The sequence below is a fragment of the Gavialis gangeticus genome, unplaced genomic scaffold (assembly GCF_001723915.1).
Source record: "Gavialis gangeticus isolate Ggan-Ray unplaced genomic scaffold, GavGan_comp1, whole genome shotgun sequence".
Taxonomy (NCBI): domain Eukaryota; kingdom Metazoa; phylum Chordata; order Crocodylia; family Gavialidae; genus Gavialis; species Gavialis gangeticus.
This window is the reverse complement of record NW_017729031.1, coordinates 33,517,133-33,532,163: the sequence shown is the minus strand read 5'-3', so window position 1 is coordinate 33,532,163 and position 15,031 is coordinate 33,517,133. Positions and strand designations below refer to the sequence as shown.

The 15,031-nt window shown below is 47.3% G+C and overlaps 1 protein-coding gene across 9 annotated transcripts in view; it reads right to left on the bottom strand.

Moving 5' to 3' along the window:
• CLASP1 (cytoplasmic linker associated protein 1) overlaps positions 1-15,031 on the bottom strand; it is a 349,913-nt gene that overhangs the window by 322,806 nt on the left and 12,076 nt on the right. For all 9 annotated transcript variants that reach the window (XM_019522593.1, XM_019522595.1, XM_019522594.1 and 6 more), the window contains exon 2: positions 10,307-10,793. In XM_019522593.1, the coding sequence (XP_019378138.1) occupies positions 10,307-10,501 (195 nt within the window). In that variant the 5' untranslated portion in view covers positions 10,502-10,793. The remainder of the gene's footprint in view (positions 1-10,306; positions 10,794-15,031) is intronic.

The following is a 15,031-nucleotide window of genomic DNA, read 5'->3' as shown; positions in this document are numbered from 1 at the left end:
GCATCCTTATAGGCTCGGCAGTGCTACGCTGGCTAGCACTACAGAAGAAAGAGACTTGGGGGTCATCACAAGGTGAACATGAGCCTGCAATGCAATGCTGTGGCTAGTAAAGCGACCAAAACGCTGGCTTGCATCCATAGATGCTTCTCAAGCAAATCCCAGGACATCATTCTCCCCTTGTACTCTTGGTGAGGCCGCAGCTGGAGTACTGCATGCAATGTTGGGCTCCACAATTCAAAAAGGATGCAGAGAAGCTTGAGAGGGTGCAGAGAAGAGCCACGTGCATGATCAGAGGTCAGGAAAACAGACCTTACGACGACAGGCTGAGAGCCATGGGGCTCTTTAGCCTGGAAAAGCGCAGGCTCAGGGGTGATCTGCTGGCCACCTATAAGTTTATCAGGGGTGACCACCAGGATTTGGGGGAACGTTTGTTTACCAGAGCGCCCCAAGGGATGATGAGGTCGAACGGCCATAAACTCCTGCAAGACCATCTCAGGCTGGACAAAAGGAAGAATTTCTTTACTGTCCAAGCGCCCAAGGTCTGGAACAGTCTACCATCGGAGGTGGTTCAAGCACCTACATTGAACACCTTCAAGAGAAAATTGGATGCTTATCTTGCTGGGATCCTATGACCCCAGCTGACTTCCTGCCCTTTGGGCGGGGGGCTGGACTCGATCTTCCGAGGTCCCTTCCAGCCCTAATGTCTATGAAATCTATGAAATCTGTACAACCAGAAAGGGTGCAAAATCCACCCTGCCAGTCTGAAAGTACTTTTTACCTTATTGATTTTCCAACCCCCTGGGAATCCATGGTCTCCTGAAGCATGCATCTGGAAAGCGACTGCATGATCCCATCAGCCAGCCTATTCAAAATTACAACTTGTTTTTCCACTTTCTACAACCAGCACATCCAGAACATGGGTTAAAATTAGTATTCTACCTTGTCCCCCTCCCGAGCCTATCACCAAAAGAAAACCCTTGCTGCAAATTATGTTAGCTGTCATCTGAAGCGAGTTAAGTAGACTCCTTAGGAAAGATCTGTTTTGTGACTTGGATCAGGGGTCGCCTCTGTTTTTTGTCCTGAATATGAAGGGCTGAAGCCAACATTAAATCTGACCTAGTCCAGCTGCTACAGCTCTACTACATTATCACACCCTCTACGGCACTCCCCATACTGTTGATACCAATAGATAACAGCTTCACTAGCATTGGATCAAGTTACCCTGCACCAGTCATCAGTCTTAAAACAGGCAGGCTAAGCTACAGGAACCCGCAGAAACGGTTGGGAGGAAAAATGACTAGACCAACTGGGGCACAAAAGTTTTGGGGAAATTGTTTTCCTCCAGACACTGCTTAAAAACCAATGCAGGAGAAACCCAGAGGCCCACACCACTGGGGTTAGCTTTGCAAATGCAGGTAAGGAGCGCTCACTACAGCAGCTAACACCCAAGACGGAGCCGTCTCCCTAACTGCAGTTTGCAGAATTGATCCATCTACACAACCTTACATGCTCTGTCTCTTGCCTGTTGCATGCGAGGAGAGAGATCATCACGTGAAAATGGGAGTTCTCAGGGACTTTCAGCCAAAAATCCAGTTCAGATCTCAACATCTGTAGGCAAGACTCTGGGTGCTGTCAAGGGCAGGGCTCCAGGACACACCTTCTTCACTGCTGAAATCAGTGATTCTCCACCAGGATCCCGTGGCACCCTGAGGTGCCCCAAGAGCTTTTCATGGGTGCTGTGGGGTGCCGCATAATGCTAGTTCTGCTAGGTAGAGAAACACAATTTATAAGCTAAAGCCAGAAATTTTTAATAGGAAAGCATAGTGTTAAAAGCAGTATGCCCTGGTGCCTTTCTAGGCTCTCTGCAACAGGAGAATTGCTCTATTATTTTCCAGGAGGAAGAAAAAAAATACAACTGAAAACTAAGTGCTGGCATGTTCTGCTGGGCGCCTCGAGCCTAACCAAGTTGAGAATCACTGGTCTAAATCCTTCATCTCTTGGTCTTCAGGACAGAGCATAAGATCCATCTGGGCCAGAGCTGGCTACAGATCCATGGCTCTGAGGCTATCAAGATTAAAACAGTTCAATAAAGTTACGTGCCTTTGTTCAGCGCCGTTGAATGCAGCTACTTATAAACCAACCACCATCTCCTGTTCCCACATGAAAGAATCTCTTCTCCCTGTGGGCAGAAGACAGTTTGAGGAAAGCGCCCTAACCAAAATGGTCACATAACCATAGCCTGCAGCAAAACCATTTCCTTATGGTTTCCTCTGCTGAATTTCAACCAAGCACAAAAGCGCAGTATGAACCATGAATATATGTTGACAGCAAGACATCATTCAGCCGCTTAAGTTCTTCTAATGGACACATCACATTAAAACTAAGCCGGCTCCATCTGTTCAACCCGCCAAACAAAAGACAAAGAGAATGTTATTCACGTACGCACAATAAAAACCATATGTTACAAGTAATGTAGATGTACATTTATTTTTCTTCTGTCCAATGAAGCAGGCTCTTGTCACATTTGAGAGTGCAAGACTGCTCCCTCCAACACACTGAACACTTGTCGTGGAAAAGACAAAGTTCACCCAAAGATTTCGCTGTGATTTTTTTTTTTTCTAAAAAGGCGATATCCTGCAACTAGCAAAATCAACTGAGAATCAAGAAACCAACTGGCACAAACATTAACAGCAGGGCTTCCACATCTGTCAGCACTGCTTCTCACCTCTATCCAATGCCACACACTTTGGACTTTGTTAAAGCTGACGGAGAAACTGGAGTGCAACTATTGAGTCATTTAAAAGCAGGTAAGGATGTTTGATCAGCAATCAGACTAAGAAAAGGAACGACGTGAAACCAAGAGCTGCTTAAATAAGCTATCTAGTTTCAGCTGACGTGCAAGAAAATCAGAGGAAGGACCATGTCTTCTTCTTAAGTTACCTCTGAGGTCTGCATGAGTTTGGAGATGACCCTTCAGTTTTGTTGCAAATTTGTAACCTGCTTTGGAGACACCACTGGCAACCTTTGCTCCAACTTCCTCTGAAGCCTTAAAGTTAAGAAACTTTATTAGTTAGAAAAAACCTTCCATTGACAAACAGTTTTAATTAGGCTGTAATGGGCCTGTTTGTACGCAAGTCCACAGCAGAATCTCCCCAGTGGCTTTTTTGGGACAACCATGAGGTCCATTTTGAGCCTTTCCTTCATTTCTCCAGGTTCCCTCCACTTAATCCTCCACTCAACTCCAACATGCTTTCATCAGGCAGTCAAAGCCTGCGCAGTGACACCCTTAACGACCATGCCGAGTTAACTGTTAATATAGGAGACCTACACATCTGGGCCAAGTTCCCCACTGTCCTGTGCTATGAACTGGAGAGCGCTGCGTGACCCGCTTCCTACGGGCACCCCAGAGAAGGGACTTGCACAGACCTTGGTGCACACAGACAGATGCAATGCAGTGCCATGCAAAAGATGGGAAGGAGCAATGGTCTCAAATTGCAGCAAGGGGAGTTTAAGTTAGATATTAGGAAGAACCATCTCACAAGGAGGTTTAGTAAGACACAGGAAAAGACTATGCAGAGAAGTGGTGGCATCGCCATCCTTGGGGGGTTTTAAGACCCAGCTGGATGAAGCCTTGGTTGGGATGACCTAGTTGGGGAAGGTCCTGCTCTGAGCAGGGGGCTGGAACATATGTGACCTCCTCAGGTCTCTCCCAACCCTCATTTTCTATGATACAGTAGAGATGAGTAGGTAAAGTTACGTGGGGGACGGTGATAGATGAAACTTAGGTACACTGCAGAACAAAGGTTTGTGGCTTTAGACGCACAAACCTTCACTGCACAGCTTGATGTGGCTCCACACCACAGCTCTGCTGGTGCAGAGGTGCAATCTCGGAGTGACTTACCTGTGCTAGCAGACACCTGTAGTCACAGCACTTGCACTAGCAAACCACACTTGTACTGGGAAAGCCTGCTCTACTGTGTGGGGAAGAGTAGCTCTGTTCCAAGCACAACTTCGCCAGTATGGCTGCAAGTATACTAGGAGCTGATAGCCAGCACAGACACCAGCTTGGTGTAGTGTGGCCATATCCGCCTACACAGGTGGATCATGCCCCTACCCACACCCTGACCCAGGTGGGGGCATGCCACACACAGGTCCCACTCCAGTCAGTCTGAGATCCACACAGTACACGGCACCAGCAGATGCCACATGCAGTGCAGGTACCGAACCAGCTGCCGCGTGGCACGGTCCCAGACCAGCCAAGGAGTGAGGCACCACATGCAGCACAGTTCGGCTGGGGCAGGCGCTATATGTTGCACACAGCACCCAGTTTTGCCGTTCCAGAAGAAGTGCTGCACGAGGCTCAGCCAGTGTGACACCCAAGCTGCATGCAGTGCTGCAGGTGCTGCATGCAGCACAGGTGCCAGACTAGCTGGATCTAGCATGCATTTCATCTGATAAAATGAAAAGTCGAAAGAATATTTCTGAAATAAACAGCATGATGGCATCCCCTCCCCACCTCCATATTTCAAAATGGAGGAACCACTTTTTTTTGGCAAAACCTAAAAAACAAAAACAAAAAACACAAAACCTTTCAGCAAAGACCAAACTTAGAAAAGTTAAGCCCAAGAGGCAATTTTTTTTGAAAGATACAACTGAAAACATGAGGTTTAAATGGAAGCCATCATGCCAACTTAACTAGGGGGGCTACTGCCGCTCCAGGGAAAGAGGGAGGGAGGGAGGGAGAGAGATTCTCCATAGGAAAAAAAATCCATTTTCTGCAGCAGAGGGATGCTCAGTTTACAGAGTAGAGATAAGGAAATGCAGTAGCTGATATCCATCTCCATATGTTTTGCTAAAGTAGTGCTTGCAAATGGTTTAGCCCCAAGAACCGTAGAGAGTTTTGTGCTGTTTATCCACAAGCAACAGCAATACATAATTCTCCCATAACAAGGAGGAAAATGAGCTTTAATGATGACCTAACAGACTCACTTGAGAAGAGAAAATACTACCATCTCTCCATCATGATTCAATCCTTAATTCAGCCAATGACATTGCCCATGAAGATGCCAAATAACACCACCTGCAGCAGTAGGAAATGGATAAGAGATTCCCCATCCCATTTCATAAAGGCCACAGATCTGCAGTTGGACAGCCCCAAATGACTTGAGTTGCTGCAGGCTCCATTTCAAAGTTGTACCCTAGGAAAGGAAGAAAAGGCCCCTCGTCCTTATACCGAAGCAGGCGATGGTGCATGAAAGCACAAGTTAGATAAACATTAGTCAGGGATGATCCTGCCTTGAGCAGGGACTGAACTAGATGACTTCTTGAGGGCCCTTCCAGACCTATACTTCTAATCCCCTGCTACCAAACCCCAGGCTTACAAACCTCCCGTTCCTAGGAAGACTACTAGATTCACCAGTAATTTGCCCCACTGACATCTTGCTGTTACTTTCCGGAGCTCAGAGAGAGGGCCACAAGTTCCCTTCCTCCCTCAATGATTTTCTCTGCCACAAACCCCAGTAGCAGATCACAATGCTGGGACACAAGGTGCACACCACCATGCTGAGCTTGGTCACAGGATCTACAACCAACTATATGGCCTTGTCCCCCTGTACGGCAAGATGATGCAGAGGCAGAAAGCCCACAAGTCAGCATCTCCTAACTTCCCGCATGATCGCCTAAAACAAGGTCAGTCTCTTGCCTCTATGAATTACCCACAGAGCAGGTTGCTCACTAAGCTACCAGGCTATAATAACTCATTCATGTCCCTCCCCGACTCCAGGATCCATGCGTGGGGAGCCAACGTTATTGTACGTGTAACGTGGGCCAGGACAGAGTGAGGCTCAGTCCAGGCCCTCATATTATACAAAGAAACATTAAGTCCCATCTGATTTGAACTAATGGAAACCAAAACCTCATACAAATCAAGCCATTTGGTTGACAAAGGACCTATTAAATGAATATAAAGCAAAACCACCCTCCAAAGCAAGTACGCTAAACAATTTGCCTTTTTTCCCCCCCTCTCAGTTGGTGGATTATTTCAATCCTCACCCCCAGTCATTAAAATAACCCCCTCTATTTAGCTACCACTGCTCTCACTGCACCAGGCAGGTTAGCAGCAAGTCCTGCCCACAGATAACTAGACACTCTGGATAAATGTCACTCAACTATATTTATAAAGGGTTGGGGATTTGAAAACTCTGCTGGCCCACCCCCATTTCTACCCAGGACCCTCCCCACTGCAGCTCAAAGACCACCAGGAGGAAGGATAGGCTGCCAGCGGCCACTTCCAAGAAGGGGAAACAAAAGCTTCCACTAAGAAATATAGAATATTAAAGGGGTTGGAGCAAGAAGAAAGCTCCAGAGAAGGAGCAAAAGCTGAGACAACCATTGCTGAAGTGCAGAAACAATGACCTCCCTGCCTGGTGGTCTCCTTCAGTCTACAAACAAGGAATAATAGCTAGAGACCCTGAGGAGCAGCTGATGGAGAAGGTTAAAGGCTCTCCCTGAATATGGGTCACCTGCATCTCCCTGGCTGCAGAGATTACAGGTGAGAAGTGAGGTGGGACCAGCTGGAGGTGATTCTTCATTAGCAAGGAAGATAAAGGGGCAGCTTGGGGAGGGGGGTACTGTTTGCCTGTGCCAGTGCAGGGAGCTGGAACAGATTAGCTGGGACCTGGCTTGGCTTCACATCAAGGTAAAAATGAAATCCTCCTTTTTCCTCTGGCTGCTGAGTGGATACTTGGGCCGAGAGGAATCTGCTGCTTATGTGATGGCTACTGGCTGGAGTGTCTTTGACTCAGTCTGTAGCAGCAGACAACTCGGGCCCCCTCCAGAAGACCTGGCGTTTGGGCTAGTTTCCTGCAAAAGCTTCTGCAGTCCAGGATGGATGTGCAGACCCGTCAGTGCAAACACAGCATGCAGAAGCCGGAGCATCCCACTCGGTGGTCCCTGGAAAACCGAGCTACAAAGAACCACACAGGTCCTGCAAGTGAAAGTTGGACATTTTCAATGACACCAAAACCCGATGCTCCCATATACCAGCCTTTCTGTGCTGTACTTGAGAGGCCTGTTGCTTCTCTTTACAAGGCAAGCTGCTAACTATTCACTCTCTATCCTCGGGCACATTCATCAATTATTACCTCGAGTCTGGGTAGTCACCACTGCAGCCACACTGATGGTCGTGCAGGCAAGATGAGAGAAGGGAAGGCGCCTGACATTCAATTCGCTTTAAGGCTGTTGCAACCATCTCAGGAAGTCTCCGGCACTTGGGCATGGCAAGTGCTCCCAGTGAAAGCTGGGAGGCTGCAGCAGCCTGCTGGCAAACAGGCAGGGAGCAGGCTGCTGATTAAATGCCACGGGAGACTGTTTTGCTCTCACTCGCTCACACATGACGCTCTTCTGACCTTTGAAGGCAGCACTCCACCCCTGTCCTTCGCCAGGCACTTATTCTCCTTGCCTCCCAAGCACCCACTTGTTTTTGCCACATCCCTCCAAGAGACAAAGTAGTGGTGTGTGCACACCTGCTCCAAGGGCTTCTGAGATATTGTTGGTCTGAAAAAGGCATGGTCTCTCTTAAAACAAAAGCTTGAAGGCAGGAGCTGAGGTTCATGCATCCGAGTGAGAGGGAAAGAGCTGCGCTCACCAGCAACAGCATGCTCCAGTTTTGGGCTCAGTAGTGTATAAACCCTTGTTCTCTGAACACAGATGCTGGGAGGACAGGAGTGCTGACAGGCTTAGCTGAAAAACATTATTGCAAGCAGACCACAGCCCCGGGCAAAACCAAACGCTCCTTCCGTGCTAACGTGGGTAGCTTTCTTGTTAATTAAGTGTTAGGGAACAGCAAATCTGCTTGTAGAGTCTCAGTGTGGTCTCTTAGATGCTTCCAGATCAGAGGGGACGGGCCAAGTAGCAAGGCTGATGCTTTAAACCATGGCTCTTTCAAATGAGGCCCAAACCCTTCCAGTTTAGGTCTAAGGCAGTGATCTTAGGGCTGCGGCTCTTGGGTAGTGGATACACAGGCATGGCTGCGCAGAGGCACCCTGGCCAGCTTGGGCACTAGAAGCAGTCTACCTGTGCTAGAGTGGCATTATACCCTGGCTAATGAGAAACCGGTCTGATTAGTCAAAGCTGGTACAGGTATCCCTGCAGAGCGGCTGTACAGACTCATCTTAGGAGTCTCGCAGGACTGCGAGGGTTGGATCAGAACGAGCAGCCCCCACTACGCTCACTTACACCTAGCGTCGTTCAGGCAGAACCGAACAAAGCAGCCCACATGTCTGCTCTCCCTCCAAGCAGCCAAGTAATAAAAGCCAGTAGCCACCATAAGAGAAGACGGGCCTGCCATGGTACAAGGTTCACCTGCGTGTCGTGCTCTCCTAGTGCAATGTGAACCCTATCCCGCTGCAGCATCAGAAGAGCTGTCCAACTGTCTGGCTTTCATTCCTTTGTTTGAAGGACAGACCAGCTCCTTGCATGCAACGGTGCCAGAGACCCTGTGTGCAGGGCCTTTGTTCAACCAGTATAAATATTCTATAGCTGATGTGTCATAAGGAGATGCCATGAATGCTCACCCTTAGTTTGCATAACAATGGGTGGCAGCAAGTGTTGAAATTGCCCAATCTCTCACTTTACAGAATGCAGAGAGATTTACATATTAATGTGAAGTTGTACAAAACAAGACTATATGAACATGCAACAAGCTCATTTACAGGGAAAAGTGTTTTGTTTTGTTTTTTGTTTTTTTTAACTGCCTCCCTCTTCCCTACCAAGTTACTCTCCCAAAGTTGGGAGAATGCAAAAAGAGACTCAGCATATTGCAAAAAAGAGAAAAAACAAACCTCTGCACCTCTCCCTTCATACTCAATTTAACACATGATATGCAACTAAAATAACGTGGGTCACTAAATTCTCTGCACATAGCAAATTTTATGGCAATTTCACATTTACAGTACTTGTGCACCTCCAAACTCTGCAATGCTAAGGTAGCACGATGCTCAAGGAACCAGTTAGCCAGAAAAATTCATGTTACGTTCCAGCATAAAATTTTCCCCGTGTATGGCTGGCTGACCAATGTGTTTTGGTGGACCATGTGTTCAGGATTGGACACCAATGTGTCCAGGACTGATCTTTGGGTAGCTCCTGTACCATCAAAGGTGACAGGAAGTTCTGCTTCCTGCTGTGATTGCTCACAGACAGATCAAGCACCCAAACCAGAATTGAAGAGGAACTATGAACAGCATTTAAAAAAAGAAAATCCAACAGGTTGGCCAAGTACACATGGTCCGGAGCAGTATTGACCAGGCCAAGTGAAATGGAGCCGTCACCACTGAACTGTGATCACCTGCAACCGGTACTCCAGATTCTCCAGAATCCCCCTAGGCAGAAGTCAGGGATAACTTATTCAAAGGTCTGTATCTCTAAAAGCCATTTCAGTCTCCTAGAAAAATCTCAGGACTCACAAGAAGAGAACAAAATCCTCTACTTGTCTGCAACAGAAGTGGTTACGCTTCCCAGCCTGCCTAACTGATGCAACTCAACCACAAGCTAAAAGAGCTCTAGCCTTGCCCTCTCCTAAGAGCCCCAACAAGGAAGCTAATACACATTGCAATGGTAATAGATCTTGAATTCTTTAGAATCACATCATTACACACTGCCCTTGACCAGAGGTGACTAACAATACTATGTTGTCAATGAGAAGGTTGCTTTAAGTTCATTCAGCCACTGCACTTGCTCTCCAGCTATTAAATAGAACTAAGTCACTGATTTTTTTTAATCATAAAATAATTACACTGCCTTTACCAATTAACTTAAACGCTTACCAGCTGTTTTGCACTGCAAGAGTAAACGAATAGTGGCAATTCACTACATATTAAGCAGATTATATTGTGAATTGGTATGGCAGACACTCGCTAATCCTTTAACCAAAAGAATTAATGGTCATGGCGCCATCCAACAGGTGAACAAACTGTACAGAGAATCCAGATACTGCATCACAAAATGTAACCTAGTCACTTAATTTGACAAGCTTAACTACCACTTAGAATTCAGTTTTAATCATGCGATTGCGGTTTGTAATGACATTTTAGTACCAGGATCTGCATACCAGTACCAGCATACTGACTGAGAAATGGGATTAAAAGGGTGTGTTCAGTCTGGCTATTGGACTGAGAAGCAACGAGTTAGACTGAATGAAATTTTACTATATGCCTTTCATTGACAGCAGAATTAGTACAAATAAGGCACTGTCACCAACTGGCTGAAGAAACATCCAACTCCAGTAGCATCTCCACAAGTAAAATCTTACCTTATAATTGCTGGAATTCACCCAAGAGGTGGCAAGTCCATCGACCATTTTATCCAGCATAGTCTGATCGTGTTCAAGATCAGCAGACTTCTGTTTATCCGAGAAATAATCTATCAACTCTTGGCCAACCTGAAGTCTCTTGCCAACGTCCTTCTGCAGCACCTGTGCTAAGCAGTACTCCATAGTGGGCTCCATGGTCTCTTACAAATACACCACCAGCGAGAATGAAGCTAGAGGGCAGCAGGTTTGAAAAATCCCTCTACAAATGAATCCTGTAGGTTGCCTCTTTGTTCGATGAAGGTTACTGAGGGCCTGGGTTTCAAAGATGCAATTCTGAGAATGCCAACAATGCACCATGTGTGTCTGAAGAGCAGCTGGCAGGATATTAAAAGTCCAATTTAAATAACTTGTAAATAGATAAAGCAGAGAGCAGGGCAGCAGTGCTGTCTTACTGGGTCTCAGATAATTCCCAATTCAGCAGTTCATTCTGCAAGAAATGAAAAAGGACAGTATTATAGGTTACACTGAGGCATGGAACAAAATCAAAAGCATGTCACTGAATAGGTTATTCATAGGAAGGCTGGGAAGCTGTAATAAACTGGGTACAAATGGAGTAGTTCTATTTTAAAGGACAGCATTAGGTAGGTCAGGATAAAAGCCTTAGTTATGCTTTAAAAAGTCCCCTCAGAAGCTGCTCCAATGACAAACCCAGTAAATTTGGGCTTAAAATAAGGGCTGATCAGTACTCAGCATATTCACTTAGCTACTACAGACACTGTCTGTCCCCAGAGGTAGGGAGATAATCCTTGTGGGCCATCAGCCACTAGGAAAAAAGCACCCACTATAGAAACAAGTAGAGAAAACAACTTGGATCTCCATTTGATCTCTAGCTTTTGGCACTCAATGGCCTCCGTAGCGGGATCTTACCGCAGGGTCCATCCAAATGTCAGTAGGACACTAGACTACAAACAACTAGTTTTGTTAGCGAGATGCTCACACCGTTTCCAGGGGTCAAACTAGGATGGACCAGATTACAGCCTGGTTTTGCACGCTCACTAACAGCGTGCAAGCCTAGGAAGCAGCATTCACTTCTTATGCACGTAAGGTTTAAAATGTGGCTTGGCAAAAAGTGTCCCCCTAAAACCAAGGGAAGCATAGCCCCCTTTGTGTGGCGCTAAATAGCTTGGGCATGACACCAGGTGAAACCAGGTGGCTCGGGGGGTGGAGCAGGGTGGCACGCATCAGCACGATAAATTAACAGCACACATGCTCCAAGCACACCAGCGCCTGACTGGAACCCGAGCACCTGCATTTGCACACACAAAGCATCCTGCTAGCTTAACTACGCTTCCTGCTCACGTGCTGAATGGATAAACCAGGGCTAGGCAGGGCATGCCCTCGTGCCATGCAAACCTCCCCACACTGATGCCCGCAGCAGTGTAACACCAGACGGCCACCTGGCTAATGGAAGAGAGGGTGGCGGTCAGCCTCCCACAGCCACAATTAATGGCAGGAGGCAGCCCCACCAGACAACCTCCGGACAGGAGATTTTATAGCAGCCTTCAACTCCCTGCAGCGGGGTTGCAAAGAGGACGGATCTGGACTATTCTCAGTGGTGGCAGAACAAGGAGCAATGGGCTCCAGTTGCAGCAAGGGAGGTTTAGGTTGGATATTAGGAAAAACTCTCTCACTAGGAGGGTGGTGAAGCACTGGAACAGGTTCCCCAGAGAGGTGGTGATAGCTCCACCCTTGGTTTTTAAGACCTGGCTAGACAAAGCCTTGGCTGGGATGATCTAGTTGGGGAAGGTCCTGCTTTGAAAAGGGGGATGGATTAGATGCAACCTCCTGAGGTCCCTTCCAATTCTCATGGTCTGTGATACAGCACCACTTCTTTTAAAAGCCAGGATAAAAATCCAGCAGCTTGGGGTGCTTTTTTCCCCTCTTTCTAAAACTCCCCCAAGCTGGGACTCTACCCTGCAACTTTCTGCGGCAGCAGCAGGGAAGCGGGTCAGGGTCGGCGGAAGGGAAGAGGCAAGGGCGAGGGCACAGCAAACAACTGGAGCAAACCCAGAGGCACAAGTTCACCCAGACCGAGAGCATCAGGGAAGCAAATCGAATGGCCTTCCAATTGAGCAAACAGGCCCCCTCTGCAGTCTGTTCCCTTTAAGCGGCTTCTTTAATCAAAGCACTGCAAATCTGATGGCAGATGAAATGCAAAAAGGCTAACGCGGAGAACTGAAGCATGTCTTTCCCAGCACAGACTGTGTTCCCCCCCACCCCCTCCTCCCAGATGGTTATTCTAGTTCCTCCTTTTCTGGCTAATTTACAAGCTGCTGCAGGCAGGCTCCAGATTCAATCTAGTAACTCACCTGCCTTTCCTCCCCCCATCAGAGGGAGGATTCCCAACCCCACCTCGCAGCACCAGGACTTGGGCTGGATGGGCCCCTGCCTATTTTTCCCCTAAGATGGAGCAGAGCCCTGGCATTCCCTGTGCACAGTTCAAATCCAGTCCCAGGCAGCCATAACTAGAACCCGTGGCCATTTACCTGCTCTTTGGGGTGTTATTTCAAGCTCTACCTGTGTATCAAAAACTACCTCTATTAGGGAAAAGGCCCAGGGCCTGCTTAGTGCTCGAGACTGACCTCCCCTGCCACCCACTACTGACAGATGGCAGTGCCAGGCCAGCATCAAGCTGTGCTAAGAGTTTGCACTAGTTGTGCCCTGCACCATTCTCATTTCATTTTTAAATGGACAATTAAGATGCTACAAATCAGTGTCACAGGAAAGGGCAGGAGATGAGTTTTCAGCACCATTTTGCAAGGCCGTAGTAAGTGAAACCCAGTGCCAGCTGCGCAGTTGCGGATTTGATGTGCCCCTCCCCGCCATGAGCCCACTGACACTGAAGCTTAAAAGCTCCACCGCTAACCCGGAGATCTCAGATGCTAACAAAATAATAATAATAAAATAAAAGCCTGAGAACAGACTATAACAAATATGCAAAACCCCCAGGGAAAAAATCACAAAGCTAAGCAATTAGTGGCAAAGCTGCTGGAAGCTGTCCTCCCCCGTGCTTCAAGACGGCCAGTTCAGGGCTCCTACCCAAGGCAGTTACCTTCAGTCCCCCTTTGGTCTGGAAAGCCCCAGGTCAAGCTTTTTTATTCAGTGCAGTACATCTGTGACCTTCTTCCTCTAAGGATTATCCTCTGTTCCCCCACCCCGAGTTTAGACAGTGATGGATTTGTACCTGGGCAATGGGCCCAGTTTTGATTTAAGCTCTAAAGTTGTTTTAAACAGGCCATCGGCCACTTCAATAAGAGGCTGGAAAGAAGGAATTCTAGTCGATATTTCAACCTAGATGCAAACAAAAATGATGGGCAGACCTTCCCCACAACCTTAAACCTCCACACATCCCCAATTTCATCGTTAAACGAGGCTATAAGCCTACCCCCAACTGCCCGGTGGCCTGCCTCACCGATTCAAAGCACTATGAGACAAGTCACTGGGGTGAAATGCAAAGTAGCCTTTTCACACCGAAAAGAAGGGAGATTTTCCTGTTTTGAAGGCCACCACTTTCTCCTGGGGTTTTGCAAACAGTCACCACCAGAGAAGGACCGGTAGCAAGGCAGCAGTGAGCAGGCCGATGCTGGTGGTACTTTGTCTGGAAATCCCCCCTTGACTCGTATAGCAATTGTTCTAATTTCCTGGCTTTTGAGAAGCAACACGTGTTGTTTTTCTTTCTTGTTAACTGCATCAGAGGAGAAAAGGGATTTTTTTCAATCGTCTCCTCTCATTTTAGAGCCACAACTGAAAAGCTCTTTAAATGATGGAGATGTGGACTAATGCTCTCTTTCCTCCCCCTGCTCTTATTTGGATTAAGATCAGGAGTGAATGCTTACCCACAACCCTTCTGGCACAAATCCATGGATAGGCTCGTCTGAAGGAGTATTAGCTGGCCACACTGTTCCCTAAGCCGGGAAGGGAAACCAGGCTTCAGAGCCTTAGCGTCTGCCTCTTCGACTGCTAGCTCAATTGTGACATAACTAAAAACAGTTGCGATGGTCCATTATTTTAAGCGATTTCGTTTTCAATCAAGTATTCTTGGAACTGCTGCTTAAGCAACTGTAAAACTTAACACTTAAGAGTATTTTAAAAGGGGAAAAAATCTCTCTGCTCTGCTTGACCGTATCTATTTGCCTGCTCCAGGTTGAAAGTCAATCTAAAAGGATGAGCAAGCACAAAGCTTCCAAAAGGACAAGGATTTTGTGTACAGAATCGAGGAGAAAGGGTATAAATTGCTACTGAAGACAAAGGCAGCAATCAAAGAGTAGATCCCAGCATCTACTATTAGCTAATAAACCCCTGCTCCATCTTATAGGACTTGCATTCAGGTTAGCAAGCAGCAGTCACCATCCCTCCCTCTGGTCCTCAGTGTCGACACTGGCTAGTGAGTGATAAATCCCCTTGGGAAGGCCGTATCCCAGGTAAGCACGTTGATCCTCCGAGGCAAGGAAGCATATGGCAGCATCCCCTGAAATCCCACCCCTGCAGAGCCAGGAGGTTTGGCTGAGCAGATGCTCTGGCTGAGTCTCGGCCCCAGGCATCCCTTCTAGCCCTGCAGGATGCAAATCCTACAGGCAGAGCAGGCAGCATCGCAAAGAACCAGCGACTTGGGGAATTTTTACAGCTTAAGGTTTGAGGCTAAAAAAAAAAAAAAAAAAAAAAAAA